This window comes from Austrofundulus limnaeus, unplaced genomic scaffold (assembly GCF_001266775.1).
Source record: "Austrofundulus limnaeus strain Quisiro unplaced genomic scaffold, Austrofundulus_limnaeus-1.0 Scaffold263, whole genome shotgun sequence".
In the NCBI taxonomy this organism is placed as follows: domain Eukaryota; kingdom Metazoa; phylum Chordata; class Actinopteri; order Cyprinodontiformes; family Rivulidae; genus Austrofundulus; species Austrofundulus limnaeus.
In genome coordinates this window covers 442,339-460,475 of record NW_013952665.1, presented here as the reverse complement: position 1 = coordinate 460,475, position 18,137 = coordinate 442,339, and the positions used below count along the sequence as shown (strand labels likewise).

At 39.5% G+C, this 18,137-nt stretch overlaps 1 protein-coding gene across 3 annotated transcripts in view; it reads left to right on the top strand.

Moving 5' to 3' along the window:
• The window catches only part of fbxw7 (F-box and WD repeat domain containing 7), a 73,506-nt gene that overhangs the window by 52,039 nt on the left and 3,330 nt on the right, over window positions 1-18,137 (top strand). For all 3 annotated transcript variants that reach the window (XM_014020682.1, XM_014020681.1, XM_014020683.1), the window contains exons 4-10: window positions 1,132-1,266; window positions 3,132-3,255; window positions 3,382-3,518; window positions 4,155-4,268; window positions 11,386-11,567; window positions 12,825-13,050; window positions 13,573-13,783. In XM_014020682.1, the coding sequence (XP_013876136.1) occupies window positions 1,132-1,266; window positions 3,132-3,255; window positions 3,382-3,518; window positions 4,155-4,268; window positions 11,386-11,567; window positions 12,825-13,050; window positions 13,573-13,783 (1,129 nt within the window). The remainder of the gene's footprint in view (window positions 1-1,131; window positions 1,267-3,131; window positions 3,256-3,381; window positions 3,519-4,154; window positions 4,269-11,385; window positions 11,568-12,824; window positions 13,051-13,572; window positions 13,784-18,137) is intronic.

Sequence of the window (18,137 nt, the reverse complement as noted above, 5' to 3'; positions counted from 1 at the left end):
CACTAACACAGTCAGCACTGTTGCAGAGAAATTATTACAAAGTTTGGTAAATAAAAATAAAGTTAGCTAAAGTTAGTTTTGTTACACTCAAAATTTTGTTACTGAGAAACAAATAGAATATAAAAACCTCTGTGTTTTGGCTTTTATTTGTTTAGATGGAGTTTTGTTAGGAAATAGTTGCTGCAAAGTCTTTTTTTATTAGTCTACTCAAGCACACAATATACACTTTCTTATATTCTTAACTAAATATCTCAGCATTTACTTTTTTAAACCTGTAGAAAATAAAATTTACCTTTTTATTAGGTTAGAAAATTTCCACATTTAATTATTGACACAGTTTAAAAGGTTTAAGGCTTTAAAATAAACGTGTTTTCAGCATAACTCTAGTGATCTAAAAACATGTAGCTGATTCTTTTTTTTTTTGGACAATATTAACCCTGTGTATTCTCTAGAACAGGGGTCTGCAACCTAAAGAGACATTTCTGCTCCTCCTCATCAATAATAAAACGTGTCTGGAGCCATGAAATGCCCTGCAACTGTGATTATCAACTGGTGGCCCGTTGGCCACTTTGAGTTTGTTGAAGGGGGCACTTTTCCGGCCAGTGGAGGTGACCTTATTAAACAAAAAATTACTGTAATTTATGTTTGTTGTTATTTTTAAACTTTAGAACAAAAGAAAGGACGATTATCAGGNATATAAAGTATACTAAATTTGATAAACTAAAAGTAAACAGGACTATACCAGCAACTTGTCTTAAAAGGAATAAAAAAATTCTGATAGATTTGAGAGAAAGATCATACGGTGAGTTTGTAAGTTGTATTTTTAAAGTGGCAAACAGGCTCCTAGCATGATTTAATCAACGTGGTTCCTTGTAGTAATATTCATCACATATTTGCAAACAAATTGACAGGAAAACTTAAAACTGCTGTAGTGGATGTAAAACACAAAAATGTATTAGTTTTGATCAAAGCTTCAAGGAGCTGCTGCAGAGGAACCAAAGAGCCAAGTGTGGCCCCAAAGCCACAGGTTGCAGACCCCTGCTCTAGAATAACCATGTTTAATGCAACATACATGAAACTCAAACACTTAAATAATTCCCATGTACATACATGTGCTGCGTGTGTTTTTAGAGCTGGACTGGTCCAGAAAAGCTGCTGGCGCTGGATGAGTTGATAGACAGCTGCGAGCCCACACAAGTCAAGCATATGATGCAGGTGATCGAGCCGCAATTTCAGCGCGACTTCATCTCCCTGCTGCCCAAAGAGGTGAGTTCCTCCCTGGACCCTAAGATCTGTAAAAGGACGCTCAGCCTTGTTTGCAGTCTGCTCCTGTGTCTCACGTTTTTTTCAACAACCGCAACCAATCTTTTTGTTCGTTTATGCATGATAATCAAACCGAATAATCTGTAATGAACCTCTCTTTAGACCATGCAAGGACATTTTGTATCAGCTCTGTGTTGTAGAGCGGATCAAATGTTTAACACTCAGGTGATGGGATGGAGGGTGTGGTGGGACTGAAGGTGAGGCAATAAGGTGCAACACGATAGTGTCAATGATGAGGATACAAATTGCCTCGTGTGTGCTCACGTCAGGATATGGCTTCTCTTTTTCTTTATTCACTTTTCTCCCCTTTTGTTTGTTCTCATTAATCAACTGCATTGTTATTTTTTGATTGTTTTGTGTCTTTTCAGCTCTACCAGCTAAAAAAAAACAAAGAAAAGCTATGATCATTGATACCTGGAAACTGTAAAATCTATCTGTGTATTCATTTTCTGACTCAGACTAAAGATTGTGATAACAAAACGACTTCAAAGCCTACATTCTGATTTTAAAAACGTTTTGACCCGTTCAATGCTGGTCATGCGCAAAAGTAAGTTATATGGTATTTAACAAAGTAAGAGATAAGTATAACAATGTGCTGAAAAATGTAGGCTGTGGAGAAACATCTAATTGCCAAGAACCATGTGCTCGAGGGGGGAAAAACTCAGCAAAGGGAAAGGAAATTATGGAAAGTACTACGCACTTTATAACCATTTCACCTTTTAATTAGTTGCTCAACACTCTGAAATTATCAGCTCTAATTGATTTATTTTTTCTTTTGTTTAGTTCCAGTGGCCTCTAGCTGACTGTTGCCAAGAAATTACTGTACGTCTGAACCTAAAAACGAGAATTCATTTTCTTAACAAGGCATTGTGTTTTAAAATGTCAGAATAAATCTGACATTTTACTCCATGTTTATGGTGTCTCCTCTGTGATGTGGATCTTTATCAGTTTAATACAGATTAATCAAACCGTACAAAGCAGATTTGATCTTGCTGAAGTTACTGAAGCTGACAGTGATTGTTGCAAACTCGATACAAATCTATGATTTGATTCATTGTGTTATGATCACAACTGAAGTTTGATTGATAATATTGTGCAAATTTTGTCTGTTTTTAATATACTGGTTTATTTGTGTTTGCTTCCCTGCAGCCAGAACTTTTTTTTTCTCTTAAAACTCCTAAACTCAAGGGATGAACCAGTTTGTCGACAAATAACCTGCAACTTAGCAAAAAACTAATTGTAAATGGGATATTTAGGAATTTTGGGAGCAGCAACTGCTCACAAAGACACACTTTGTTCTTATTGCTTTAGTTGAATTTTCAAAATAATATATGAAATAATACAGTAAAGTAGTATTTTAGTATCAACAAAATGATTCTTAAAGAACTCAAATCTTACAGTCCTACTGTTGATGATAAACTGACAGATGATGCTTCTCTCAAGTCCTGTTTTAGATCTTTGCTGGATATTTTTCTATTTCTTAAAGACTTTCACATAATGTTTGTCTGCTGTTCCCCTCTTTTTATTTATTTATTTATTTTTTCTCATTTTCTAAACACCTACTGTGCAATATGCTATCCTGGTCTGGCTTAAAGATTGGACAGAAAATTAGTAAAAAAAAACAGCCAATTAAAAAGAGAAAGAAAAAGACTGAAAGACTTTCAGAACTATTGATCAAGACCACTTTAATAGATTACAAGAAAGGTCAGCTCCTTGGATGCAAAATATATAGAAATGAAAGGTAGATTAAAACTTTGGCACAGTCCTGTACATTCGTTACATGTTCTTCTTTTTTTGTCTGTCATCAGCTGGCTTTGTATGTGCTGTCATTCCTGGAACCGAAGGACCTCCTCCAAGCGGCACAGACATGTCGCTACTGGCGCATCCTGGCAGAGGACAACTTGCTGTGGAGGGAGAAATGCAGGGAAGAAGGTGAGTTCTTAAACCTTTTAAGAGACACCAAGCTGGGATCAGTGATGAATTCACATGTGCTTCGAAATAAATAATCTTTGCAGGAAATAAGAGCTACTTGGCTACTCTCGCTCTCTCTCCTAACAGGTATTGATGAGCCTCTATCTTTGAAGAAAAGGAAAATTGTCAAGCCCGGCTTCACTCACAGCCCCTGGAAGAGTGCCTACATCAGGCAACACAGAATAGACACTAACTGGAGGAGAGGGGACCTTAAATCACCCAAGGTAGTTTTTTTTAAACCCCCACTGCGAACCTGAATTCCCCACAGGTTAGTAGATCTTGAAGAGCTGATATCAAATGGCTTTGAGTCAAAGAATGGCAGTTCAAGAAGAGGTCTGAATTGCAGACTTGATAGAAAGATAGTGATAAGTCACGTCTGCTGTAGTCTTGTGAAATAATAATAGAGTTGGGCCAAAGGGTGGTCTTTTTCAATCTAAAGTTTCTGTTCTTAGTTCTGAAGTAAAAAAAATAATGAAAAAAAAACACGAGCAGCATGTTAAAGCAGGTCTTCAATGGACCTTGAAAGCTGCTTTAAAAAAAGCTGCAGGTCATTTAAGGGCATAAATTAGCTCCCTGTGGTCTTTGTACTCCTTTGCATATGCAGCAAGTTCTGTCATTTGCTGAGCTTGCATTTATGTGACCCACTAGCAGAGGCAGCACATAAACACAGATGCAAACAGCTCTCCTGAAACATCTTTGTACACCTGCAGCACTTTTTGACATTTTCCTCTTATCTCATTTTCCGCTTTGATTGAGAAAGCCCCAGAGACAGTTTGCGTCGTTCGCTTTGTCATCCCTGCATCTTTTTCCAGTTTATGTCCCTCCTCATTGCTTCCCCTGCTTATCTGTCTTGTGTCAAGGTGCTGAAAGGACACGACGACCATGTGATCACCTGCCTCCAGTTCTGTGGAAACCGCATCGTCAGCGGCTCTGACGACAACACGCTGAAAGTCTGGTCAGCCATCACCGGAAAGGTAATGACAGAGATCAGGCTAATTTCGCTGTAGAAGGGTTCATATCAGGTGCTTGTTCTCAACCTTGGACCGATGACTCGTCCTGGTGGTCAGATTTAACTCTGAAGGGAGATACACCAGAGTTTTAAAACCTAGTCAGTGTGGCTCTTTAAAATTTCTAATCATTTGGAGGAAATCCTGCTGCTCAGCCATTTAGTTTTCGGAGTGCTTTTAGTGCCCACATTGTTAGGCGCATCAGGTTCTTTGTCGAGGTCAGCGATGCTGTCCGCACGCTTCAAAAGAAATCGTGTTTTTATAGATTTCATCAACCAGTGGGATGGAGTCTGTGCGCAAAAAGGCAGTGAGTGCTATGCCACAGAACCTGCTGACAGATGTTTAAAATGTCTCTGTGGGATCAAAGCTGAGCCTAAACAACTTCTAGATAATAATGTCGGTTCTCCCCAAGCTGGACAGGAAAGGCACAAAAAGTGGTCTACAGGTGGTTATTTTGTAGCTGAGTGGTTATTCTGGAAAAAATATATATATTGATACTCCTGCAGGAGGTGACCCAGCCTGCAGCACAAGTGCTACAGCTCTGTCACCCTCACAAATAAGTAAAGCACTCAATGTAAATAACAACACACTGCAAAAGTGACTGAGATGTAAAGGTTAGCCTGTTAGTCTTCGCGCTAGCACTGACGCTATATTGCCTTATATGTATTAGCTCAGTGCTAGCGTGACAAAAAAGCTAAACTGAGGTCCTCCATCCATATTTTCAGTTGCAGACTGAGTCATTTTTGCGTTCCCCTCTCTGTCATGTGGATGGAGGACCTCAGTGATGAGAAGAGAATGTGTAGCGCTGAGCTAATACATATATATGGTGATAGTGTTGGGGCTAACCCTAAAGCTAACAGGCTAAGCTGAGGTTCTTCTTCAATGAAGCAGCTCTGTTGTCCTCCATCTATATTTTCAGCTACAGGCTGAGTCATTTCTACCTTCTCCTCTCTGTCAACGCTCTCTGGTTTCATTTAAAAGAGTTGATCGTCAGATATTGTCCAAGATTAATCTTCAGGGTGGACATAGCTCGCTAGCAGCCTCGCACCGAGGACCTTTCCAGATCATCATTTACCCAGAATGCTTTGTGTATAAATAAAATGGCACCGTCCATGTAATATTTTTTTAAACTTTTAGTTTAAAAATTATAAAAACTGAACTTCCTACAGTATTTTTACAGTCTTTATTTTACAGTTAAAAATATATGTTTATTAAATAAAGTCTAACGTTACAACTAATCATGGATCCCTTTAAGTATTTTGAGTTTATATTGAATTTTGTATTGATTTAAAAGTGAAGGTTTTTTTGTTTTGTTTTGTTTTTTTGTGTTTTAACACTGTAGATTTCCTGAGATATAACTGTAACTGCTGCACTTTAAGCACCTAACTCCTCGGTACCCTGATCAAAAATCTTTTTGTTTCTCCTACAGTCTTGTAGCAAAGTTTTTTTTCAGCTCTCATAATTTATCAGAGTTGTTACTTGTCTGCAGATAGTGTTAGTGTTCATAACTGAATCTGGAGCAGCTGCACAGACCTCTTTTTCTGTCGCTCTGTATATTAAAACAAAGGCAGATTTAGTACTACGATGGAGAGACGTTCAGATTGTTGCGGATCACGTGGCAGGTCATGCCTCATGGTTTGGACCATTTCCAGTCAGTTGTTAAGTAGCTCTCTATTCACATATTGAATGCTTACTGTATTTTTTAGTTTGTTCCATTTTAAAGGTTGATTTGAATTTGCTTTTCTATCTTCGAAAAAAATAATAAAATTAAAGAAAAGTGCTCAGACATTTACAGTGCATAACTGTGCTGCACTTGTGTTTTTGAATATATTACACCCATTTTTTTTTCTTTTCATTGAAGCGAAGCTGCTTTCTTACATAAAGCAAACTTGGCTCTGGGCCCGCCTTTAATTTCATGCATATCAGTCACAGCGTTTGCTAATCTGAGCCGATCTCTCCAAGGTCGTTCAATAGGCATTGACTCTCGGTTTGGCTCCACTTCACCCAAAGACTAATAGTTACAGTCAAGTCGGGGGCAGGTGTCTGCAGTGAGTCACATCACCAGCAGGTTCTGCAGCTTTTTGCTTGAAACCTGCTGCATTCAGTTCAGACTAATGTCAAAGAGAGGGAGGGGTGGGCTCTTTGTAGGTGTTTTCTTGCTCAACTGCCTCGAGATTGTTTGTTTACAGATGTCAGGAGGGATGAGATGAGCCAAAATCCGTTTGTTTGGGTGCAGTAATCAGAGCGCAAACATCCTCCTCCTGTGAGCTCTCCGTGCTGAGGAGAAACCTTTTGCTGTGGAGGAGCAGCCAATTAAGCCGAGTCAACCATTTCAATGAACAGATTGTTGATGCGGGTAAAGCCTAAATAAAAATACAATGAGGTTAGCAGCTCTTGTATTTAAATGTTCTTTTTGTTGTCAGCATTAGTTAGTCTAAGCCAGCTCCTGTAGGACGTTTCATCTGATAGTTTGTCCTGATTAGATCCCGGCGTGGAAATCGGTTATCAGTGATATTGATGGGTTAAACGGTTTGACGTGCCTCTTGTTTTCCAGAGCTCCTGGCCAAAATATTCCTTTTCCTCCTTATAGTTTGAAGTGCCAGAATTCAAACGAACATATTAAATTGTTTTAACATCGATCCATTTAAAGTTGGTGCACCTTTTATCTCTAATTAACCACCCAACTTCAACAAAGCTCTGCAGCTAACACCGAGGCTGAATCCCTCCTCAAGATTGGATCAATAACAGATAGCAGCATGGTGATCATCACAGATGAGGACTTGAAATTCGAAATTTTAATGTTTAATTTTCTTTTCAAATCGGCTCCTGCTGCTTGTACTCTCTGCAATGAAATTAACAGAATGGGATAACATGTTTTTCATGTCTTGGGCAAATATTATCCGAGTCAGGACTATACTAGCCCTCCCTCTTGTTCCTCAGAAACGTAGTGTTTCGCTCAGAGAGATTCCCCTTGTGATGAGGTGAAAATCAAGTGCTGCTAAATCTTTCAAAGTGTTCCCGTTTTAGCGCCATCACACCGTGTTCCCAACTCGACTCTAAATACTGCATCAGATATGATGAGGACAAGCTCATAACAGATGTTTTTATTAGCAGTTTAACAAATCTTTCAGAAAGCTGTCTCCTCTTTAGGATCAGTAAATCATGACATAAATGCTGCGTCTTATTTTTAACTAATGTTCATCGATGAAGCCAAAACTTTATCTACCACCAAAACAGATGTGATAATCTTTCCTTGCTGCTTCACTTGCCCTGTCTTTGCTTTATATTAAACACAGTGAATTGAATCCATGCTGTGAGGCAGGCAGGGATTAGTACTTTAAGAACCCATTTGATATAAATGCTTTACACCTCTGGAAAAAGGGAGGCCTCTAATTTAAAATTTTGGTCCTAAAAGGAGAGATTATTGCACTCAGCAAACCGGAGAATAGTGGCATAAAACTGACTGATAAACTGTTCTGATTTGTAGTTTGGAAAATCAAAACAAAATAAAAATTAATGGGTTTTTCCACTGCAGAAGTTCTTGTTTAGACCATGCTGTAAGGTTATGTTTTTAAGCAACTGAACCTTTTTTCTTCGTGCGTCTCCAGCTTTAGCACAATCTGTCAGTCTTCTACCCGAACACACGAACAGGTGCACAGATCTCTGCTTCAAAGGGGGCTCCCTTGTGTTTAACTTTGTATGCGGGCGTGTGCGTCCTTGGTTGGTACCTGTCAGCGGCAGCCTCGGCTGTCATACACATTTAAGATGGCAGACCTGTAGATTGCCGCCGTGTCCGGGGAGAGACTTCCACCGCCAGATGCTGTAGAGCTGCATCAGTACACGCTTTACTCAGTCCTGTTAATCAACAAGCCCCAGAGATTTGAATCTTTTGTAACTATAAACAGAATAATAAAAGATAGGGAAAAGAATACTGCTGTTAGTATTCCTGTAATTTAATTTTTAGGAACAGATGCGTGAAAATGATTCGTCTTTGTTTGTGTGATCGCTTCAAGCTGTGAAACACAAAGTGTGTTTAAGCCTATTTATATTACAGGTGTGTGTTGGCCTTGTACAAGCAGCAGGTTTCCCATTATTTTAATTTAAAACAAGAGTTTGAATCATTTTGAAGTGGAGTTCTGTAGAGAAAATTTGGACACTGCTCACTTTACCCATCATTTTTACATAACAGGAGCATTAGCAGCTAGCTGTAGCCATTCTATTGCAGCCTGCATGAATGGCATTAAAATTCTGCAGGAAAAACAGTGTAGCTGGAAATTGGTAGTGTATAAAATGGTTTTCTTATAGATTCCTATTAAACTTTTGAGATAATGGTTGTTTTAAGATGGCAACAGTCCACTTCATCTTGGTCCCACTTAGAGTTGGGCATAATGGTATCATGTGTAATTAAACATATAACGCCATTTCAAACGATCTGAGCTACAATAAACCAGGTAGAACTAAAGACTTAGTTTGGCCAGGATACTTTTGGTCCTTTAAGCAGTAATCTACCAGTCCTAGTATCGGATCAATTGTCCTTTTCTCTGCATTTTTACATTAATTGGTCCTCAAGCATTGAGTATAATACCTCATCCCCCAATCCCTAACAAAAGTACTCTAAAGAGCGATGATAAAAATGTACCAAAATCTCTTGTGTGTGGACATTTATTTTTTCGACTGAAAAATAGGAGCAGCCCAGCAGCCACTTGTAATATCTGCGATTTAAGCATTTAATGAGGCAGAGACTCGTTCAATAGTACCACTTTCATTAGACGTCTAATGTTTAAACACATGACTGAATACAATGAGTTCACTTTGTTAACTCGGGCTTAGGTTCCGTCAAAATGCCACACTGAAGCTGATGTTCAGTTTTCATCAGAAAGGGCACGTCTCTTTCTGTCCTTAACCACCAAATCACAAACCGCCGAACAGTTAACACTTAATGAAAGCTTTGAAGAAAACAGATTTGTTTCTGAGGCCATATGATAAGACAGAAAAGATTACAGCATAGTTGATTTAATTCATTCCTGTGGCTGAGAATATGAGTTCTTTGTTGCTGTTTTCCTTTTTCTGTAGTCTGAATAATGTAGGGCATTCTGAAGCTATGCATTCGACACATACTACCCAATTAATTTAATTGGACCGTACTATTATTCTTTATTCCAGACTTTTGGAATTCAGATGTCACTTTAGCCTTGCTGTGGGGAAAAATGGATTTATCATTTGATCAAATAAAATCTCCAACAGTTCAGTAGATCCTGTAAGACAGAGCATCTGAAGCAGGCGATCTGTTAGATGAGCTGTGTATCTATCTGTCATGATGATGCAAGAGATGGAAAAAACAGGAATAGACTTACCTACCAGTGCAGAATCACTAACACAGTGCTAATTGTTGCAAACACAGTAATAATACCAGCATTGTGTATAGTTAGCGACTGTGTTTTGTTTTAAAAAAATTTCAGATTGAGGACAATCTAGTGAACATTTTAGGTTATTCTAATTTTGTAAATTTAAAAAAAACCATGTCATTAGTTTTTACATCTTAGAACATGTTATTAAAGTTCCGGTTACTTTAGCTCCCAGCGTATTTAACCGAAACGATCATGTAACATTCGTAACCTCCTTTTCCTGTTTTTCCTGTTTCAAATAATCAGGTGTGTAGATGTGACTGTGGCCACAACAATCTTTTAATTACGGGGTTTTAGTCTGTGATTATCTGATGCCTTTACCTGTGGCTGTTGGGTTTAACCTTTGGAAAGTTTGATCTCGGTGCATATTTGGCCCTGTTGAACCTCGTTTCATGATATTTCCGGTCAGGGTCAAGAAAGGTGGGTTTTTCAATTTACAGGAAAACGTGCAGCACTTAATGGTGTCAGTCTGTTTGGTTTTTAAACTGGAACCTTCCCCTTTTTTGTTCTTGTGTTTTAAACAAAGAAAATATTTTATGTAAATTTAAAATATTAGATGAAAAGCCTTGTGTTCAAAATAGGCTTTCACAGGTTGAATAATCTTCCTTCATTCTCAGAGAGGAGCTTATTTTATATTTGTTGCACAGACAGATAAAGATACTTAAGCCCCTCATTCCAGAGATTCTCTCTTCCCACGCAGTGTTTGAGTAGGCTTTAATCACTCTGAGTCTTGTTCTTGGAGATCTCTTCTAAGTCCTTGATTCAGAAAGAAGAATTTGGATTTTTTTATATGTTCAGCGCAACTGTTGTCGAGTGGATAGGATAGGCTTTATTCATAACAAACTTAAATTGGGACTTTTTTTCCCCAGAGATAATGTCACATTTCGACATTTCGAGTAATAAATCATGATATTTTGTCATGTTTTTCTGTTTTGTTTTTTTAATCATAAGATGGATGACATTTGTCAAACTGCAGCCTCATCTCTTCACCAGTTGCAGTAAAAACCTTTCCTCCCTGTGCCACCGCCACTCGCTTATCTGCTGCAGTCAGAGGTCACACGTTGTACACTTAAAACGACACGCTTCACTCTGAACCTAACACAACTCGCAGCTGCTGCCAGTGTCTGCTCCCCACCCCCAGAGGATTTCAGTTTAATGCATTTAGGATAATTAAATCGGGACAAACTGTGGAGACGCAAATTCAATTGATCAGAAAGATTTCCATAACTGCTATAATCAATAGCTAATCTACCATCCCTAATGAGAATGAATGGATGCGTTTTATTGAGTATGGCTGTCAACCCCCCTATTCAACAGCAAGAATGAATTGGCCGCATTTCTAACAGATAAGTAAAAGCAATTATTTAAAAAAAAGGCTTGTATTAAAAAAAAGGCTCGTGGAGGGATCTGAGAGATATTCTGCTCCGGTGCTGAAGCGAGGATGTGTGAGCTTTTCTTTTTCCTACCAATATAAGTTCGCATACATTTTAATTTCACTTCCCCCGCCCCCACCGCCTGGAGGCAGCATGAGGTTATACGGGAACAAAATCCCAAATGAGATTTCGAGCTCCAACAACTGAATACGTATAAATGTAATCACCCCGAAAATCTTTGAAGCTAACATTCAAAGAAGCGGGGGAGGATGACGCCGGTTCCCTCTCCTCTCTGTGGTGTTGCAGTGTCTGCGGACGTTGGTGGGCCACACGGGGGGCGTGTGGTCGTCTCAGATGCGAGACAACATCATCATCAGCGGCTCCACGGATCGCACCCTCAAGGTCTGGAATGCAGAGACGGGAGAATGTATCCACACCCTCTACGGGCATACCTCAACAGTGCGCTGCATGCACCTACATGAGAAAAGGTATGGAGCAGTCCTGTTACTGAGTGACATTAAGCTCATGTGAAAGCTTTAAGTCCACAGTTGGTTGTTATGTAACAACGATTTGATGGAAGCTCCAGCAGCAGGTAAACATTTTAATAATAAAAATAAAGCTTGAATTTTCTAGCCCAGTTAGAATTAAACAGTGAGCTTTTTTTATGTCTTTTAATGTGATTTTAAAAAGGTTCCCAAAGGCTAAAGGGATTCAAAACAAACCTCTCAAATTTTTATAAAGTTACCAACTGCATCTATTTAACACAAACTCTTAAAGTAAGACAAAATTCTTGCACAGTTTACATCAGTTTTCATAATTTGTATAAAACCGAAGAGTAAAACCAAAAACTTTGTCATTAAAAAGGAGTAAATCTTGAGTCATGTTGTTGTCGTTACCCATGGTTCATAACATGCATCCTAATCAGGCAAAAAGAGCAACCACAGCATTAAAGGAGGACCATATTTATCTATATCTATAGAAGCCAGCATGTGGTTTCATAGTGATTAAATAGACCCTGTGAGCAGTCTTAAGTGAACTGCAGCTCACTCATTCACTCAGTATCACACTCTGGAGACTCAAAAGTGCTCTTTTTGCCTTGGGGCCAACCAAGGTTTTTGTGTAGCATTTGATTACTCACTGTGTGGAAAGGCTGCAAGCTGCAGACAGTGAATAACATATCAGTGATTTCCATCTATGAAGCGCTGTGAGGCATTTGCTAAAAAAAGAAGAGTATTTGCTCTGTACGGCTGCAAGGATTTTTAAAATATATTTTATCTAAGTGGTCTGTGGACGAGGTTTTTTGATACTATAGAAACCTCTGTGTTCAAGTCTGCACTGAACCTACTGGAAGGCAAATAACGCAGCGACAGATTCAATACTTATTTCTTTCTAACCTCCAACGAACGGAAAACATGTAAAACTTGAGAAGTCACTTTTAAGAGGGAGTTTTCTGAAACCTATAATAATCTGTCCATCTTTTGTGGAGACGTGGCTTGAGGCAGCAGTTTGATGTAGACAGCAGTTTCTGTACATTCAAGTGTGAACATGTATGATATGCTGTTTACAGCCAACTTCTCTGTCAGCACTGCTGTCCCTGTATGCTACTTTTGAATTTAATGCTCAGGTAGAAAACCAAAACCTTTGCACAGACACATCTATTTAAATCAATTCCTGGCTGACATTTTTTTTAAGTCATGTTGGTTTGATGATATCTGACGTCGTGTTTGTGTGGCGTTTGCTCTCAGGGTGGTCAGCGGATCCCGCGACGCCACGCTTCGCGTCTGGGACATCGAGACCGGTCAGTGTTTACATGTCCTCATGGGCCACGTGGCGGCAGTGCGCTGCGTCCAGTATGACGGCCGCCGGGTGGTCAGCGGTGCCTACGACTTCATGGTCAAAGTTTGGGATCCAGAAACGGAAACCTGCCTGCACACGCTGCAGGGCCACACCAACAGAGTGTACTCTTTACAGGTGAGCAGATCCATGTGAACTCCTGAAAATAGGCAGTTTGAACCCAGGATCTCTTGTAGTTTTTATTAATTTAGCTCAGGTCGAGTCTGCCATTTTAGTTGTTTTAATTTGTGTATTCCAAATGTGTGTTATTGTGGTTAATTTTAGTAACAAAAAATAAATAAATAAAAGAACGGTGTCCTTTAAGATGTCCTCTGTCCACGCTGTGTAATGACAAAGCACTTACGCTACAGAGGAGGCTGCTCACGGTGCTGATTGATTGATTTTTGCACACCTCTTCTTTGTTAGGCTTTTAAAAAGTGTTGGTGCTCTCCTACTGGAGGTGTTAGGACAAAAAAGATGAGCTCCCTCAGATCAATAAAATGAATCAATTTCAATGAGTTTAATCTAAAGTTTATAAGTGGAAGTGCTGCGTCAGTAAGATGTTTTCACAATCAGCTGCAAGTTAGGGTGACACCTGCAGTGGTCTCGAGCTGACGTTTTACATATTAGCCTGTGAGACCTCATCCTTTCTGTCTGCAGTTCGATGGGATCCATGTGGTGAGTGGCTCTCTGGATACGTCTATACGAGTCTGGGACGTGGAGACGGGGAACTGCATCCACACGTTAACGGGACATCAGTCCCTCACCAGCGGTATGGAGCTCAAAGACAACATTCTCGTCTCAGGCAACGCAGACTCCACTGTCAAGATCTGGGACATCAAGACAGGACAGTGTCTCCAAACACTGCAAGGTGAGGAATTCAGTTGTAGTGCAAGAGTTGTACTTCGTTTTGATGACCATGTTGAATATATCATTTTTACCTCTGCCAAGGGAGGAGGTAATGTTTTTGGTCGCGTACGTCCGTCTGTCTGTCTGTGGACAAAATTACTCAAAAACTTATGGATGGATTTTCATGAAATTTTCACCACAAGTGAGTATTGGCCAAAAGAACACACCGTTAGATTTTGGTGATGATCTGGGTCACGATCCGGACCCAGGAACAGCCAATCAGCTTCAAGGAAGCTGACCGTAGACTTCCAATCACTTCAGGTCATTCGTAGATGGGTCATCCCCCCGACTGTAGACATCCAATAGGATTGCCTGAAGCGGTGAAGAACACCAATCATGAATGCGCATGGAAATAAAACTTTAGACCAAATTGTTTTTAAATCGACAAACTTACTGTTTGAAGTTACTTTAATGTAACAACAGATCATTTTCATAATACATCGGCCTGCGCGTCCTAACAATTTTGTATTTTGTGTTTACGTTTTTCCCCCACCTATATCGGAAAGGTAAGCTAGCTAACTCATCACCCCCCAGGTCTGTTATCCAATAGATAGTGCTAAAGTTTACTTAAACAATTATGTCTATTCTGTTTTTTACAGCTAAATGTTTTCTTTTTTCTGATGCTGTTCCACTCCTGTTGCATGTAATTTATTGCGTGTTTAGTCATTGTAAAGCGCTTGTACACAAACACACATATGACTAAAAATGTAATAAATCACATACAAAACAAACACACACACATACGACCTTGGCGGAGGTTTGCGCTCTCCGAGTGCTTCTAGTTCTTTCTGTTTCCAGACATGTATTTATATGATAGTTAACATATAATTTACATAATAACTTAATGATGGACCAGCCGTATGTCTGTGCACTCTTACAACCATTTTCATATATACCCTCTAAAGCTGGGCTTATTACACCTTTGTTGTGCTTCGGTGTCGAAGTTAATCCTCTGTTGTTTCACCTCAACTGTGGGGCCAAACTGCTATAAATTTGTGAAGTGGAGTTTGTTGCATCTAGCACTACACTGTTGTCAGCTGCTTCCTCTGGACCAGCTTGGTGTATTTAAGCAACAAACACATGCCAACACGGAGTTGAGTTGCTTCTGTTTGACGTGTGAATTAACACACGGCGGCTTCACAAGGACACTTTTTTTTACACCAATAAGGCACAAGCACTGTGTGAACAGGACTTCTGACTGCAGCTACTTCAGGGTCTCACGGGGCTGTGACTCTTGAGAGTAGTTGGCAAAACTTTGTGAGAAAATGGACACATTTTCGGTTGTAATCTCACTGAATTCTGAGTGCTTGTTGCCCAACTCCACTTTTGTTGAGCACACCTTGGCAGCTGCTCCCTACAGTTATGATTGGATCATCTGGGGTACACTTTAGAAGTAGAGATAGGTTGATTTGGAGCAGTTTTTCCTGAATTATTATTGTTAGTGATCAGCTTGGGTTTTAGACCTGGAGGGATGTTTTAGTTTTAACAATCCAGAATTTGATGAAACTAAACTGAGATTGGTTTGAGACTAGTTTGAGACACTCACAGCTGCTTTATGACTATGTTGAGAGACACTTACCATATTTATTTGTGTAAAATAAGATCTCAGGTATAATACGACCCCCCCCCCCTTATTTTTAGCCTAAAAAGCACAACAAATTAAATTCTCATAATACCTCAATTTCATACGGACTTTAGGACTTTTCAGCCTTTGCAGTCTTTCTGCATACAGTAAAATGATCATTTGACTGTTGTATCAGTTTTTTATTTTTTTAACAACATATGCACTAAAAGGTACACAACAACAAATTGTATAACAGTAACTACAACAAAACCTATCAATGTGAAATTTAGCAATACTCATTTGTTAACTGGTGTGATATAACAAACAGAGCTATGTGACTCTAATAAGTGTGGATGGAGCTGAAATAAAAGTCTTCAAAATCAGGCTCACCATCATGTTTCATCAAAAAGTTTTTGGTATTCCTCCTCTGTAATAAAGGCATCAGAATCCCACTCAACAACAATCTCATCCTCTGTGTCCCGCCAGTGATGCATCTGGTGGGGAAACGTTTTTCAGGTAGACCAACTTTTACAGAACACCAGTAGAGAGCAGCCATTACAGCCGACCGTGTGTTTGTTGTTGTTCCAGGAGTGCCCCGGTCGCACATTAATGCTATTAGTTCGTTATCATTACTAAGCTGCAGGACTGCCTTTTTTTCTTTTTTTTTTTTCACATCATGTCGCCTGAATCTGTTACTACCTCGCTCAGAGGCATGAAGGAGTGTCAGAGGTAAGCTCGCTTCAACTGATTTTTACGACGTGGTCTCATTTCCGGACGCAGGCATTTTGTGAATGAGGCCGATATTTCAGTTAAAATACATAAGCAAAAATATAGATCCGAGTATAGTACTACCCCCCAACTTTATGGATGATTTTATGGATTAAATTTTTTTGTATTATACTAGAATAAGTACGGTAATCACACATTTTGAAGTGACAAGACTAGGAGCCTCTGTGTTCCCTCAAGTGAGGAACTTGATAGCTCAAAAACAGTTTGAAGATTGCCGTTTGCTCAGTAAGATAACACTCATTCCTCTCAGAAGGAGAAGCCTTAATGTTAAACCTAAAGATGACTCACTCTGTTGGTGTTTTCTGTGTAAGGTTCATTTTATATGAAATTGTGAAGTTTTTCCTAAAAGCAGCAGAACCTAGTGTGAAAGACCTGTAGGATGTACGTTTGATGGTACTGAGCCAACACGTCCTGGCCTTCCTGCTTCTGGTTTCTTTGTGTCTGTTTGAATAGCTCTATCTTCATTACAAGTGCTTAGTGTCACACAGGAAGTTGGACGTCCTTCGTTGAATAGAAGTGGCAGCCACTGGTGCCCCATCTCTAAATACCCTCATTAGCAAACATACAACCCTGTAAGCTGGTTCTTCAAACACCAACACTCAGCAGCTGAACAAAAGGATGCCCCAGTGAGAGCATGAAGAGAGCGAGAGGGATTTAGAGTTGGGGGGTTGGAGGATGAATATCGGTTCTTGTTGATGACGACGGGGTCGAGCGGTAAAAGGACAGGGGAACTTTGTAGGTCATATATGTAGGTCAGCAGACAGTTTCTGCCATTCATTACTGTGTGTGGATAAGACAATAGCCTAACAACAAGGCTTTCTACTGTGAGCTGATGGCAGCGTAGGTAGCGATGGTGCAGGGGAGAGCAGAGGGGGTGGGGATAGAAATATTGAAATGAATAAAATCACATAATGAAGGCAGGAACATCTTCTTTACTTTGCCCGTATCTTTATGTTGGAAGGCAAATGAACCTGACAGACTGTTGAATATCTGTGAGTGACAGGTCTGAGCCACAGCATCTTACTGCAGATCAACTGAAAATTTGCCTAAGGCTGGAAGAGTCACGGGCTGACTGACAATTCTTTCCTAGTGTTTTTTATTGGCTCTTACAGCGCATCTGCTTTTGTTTTACATCTCCCCCATTTCCTTTTGTTTGAGTGACTCTGGTTTAATTTAGGAGCCAAGATTTAAAACAGTTTACTCAAAGATTGAGAAATGTTTTTCTTTTGTTTGTTAGTTTATTTTAAGAAAGTGGACAAAAGGTAAACCACCAGTCCAAACAAAACTTTGTAGTTTAATGAGGTACTTAGACTCATTACTGAAACCACAAGTCATTATTTATTTTATGTTTGAATAAGTAACCAACCTTTGCTTTAAGATTAATAACTAAAATTGCTTAAAATTGTGACCATATAAAATTACGGAGCCCGCGAGGGGACATGGGAGATTTTTTTTTCTTTTGCGTTCCCACGCAATACCTTTTGCGTTCCCTCGCAAAAGTCGTTTATTAAAGTTGTGCCTGCCGGTTTATTTACAAATTCACATGCTCACCATTAGCGAGTTAGCCTACTACTTTATTTCAGCTTTAGAATGAATATATCACACAGCCACGCATAGAAGTATGTCATATGCCGATATTTTAACACAGTGCAGCCACGCAACATCAATGTCAATTTCATGAACTTGTGGCGACACATCCTGTTTTGGTAACCAGATATTGCAAAATAAAAGTCTGATTTAACTCAGTTCATATACAAAACAAACTTTTGCGTGGGAACGCAAAACAGTTTTGCGAGATAACGCAAAAAGTATTGCGAGGTGACGTAAAAGTATTGTGTGGGAACGCAAAAGAAAAAAAATCCCCCCATGTCCACTCGCGGGCTCCGTATAAAATAGGATTGTGAATTGGCAAGAATTTGGTGATACAATGCATATCACGACACACGGGTCACAATATATTGTG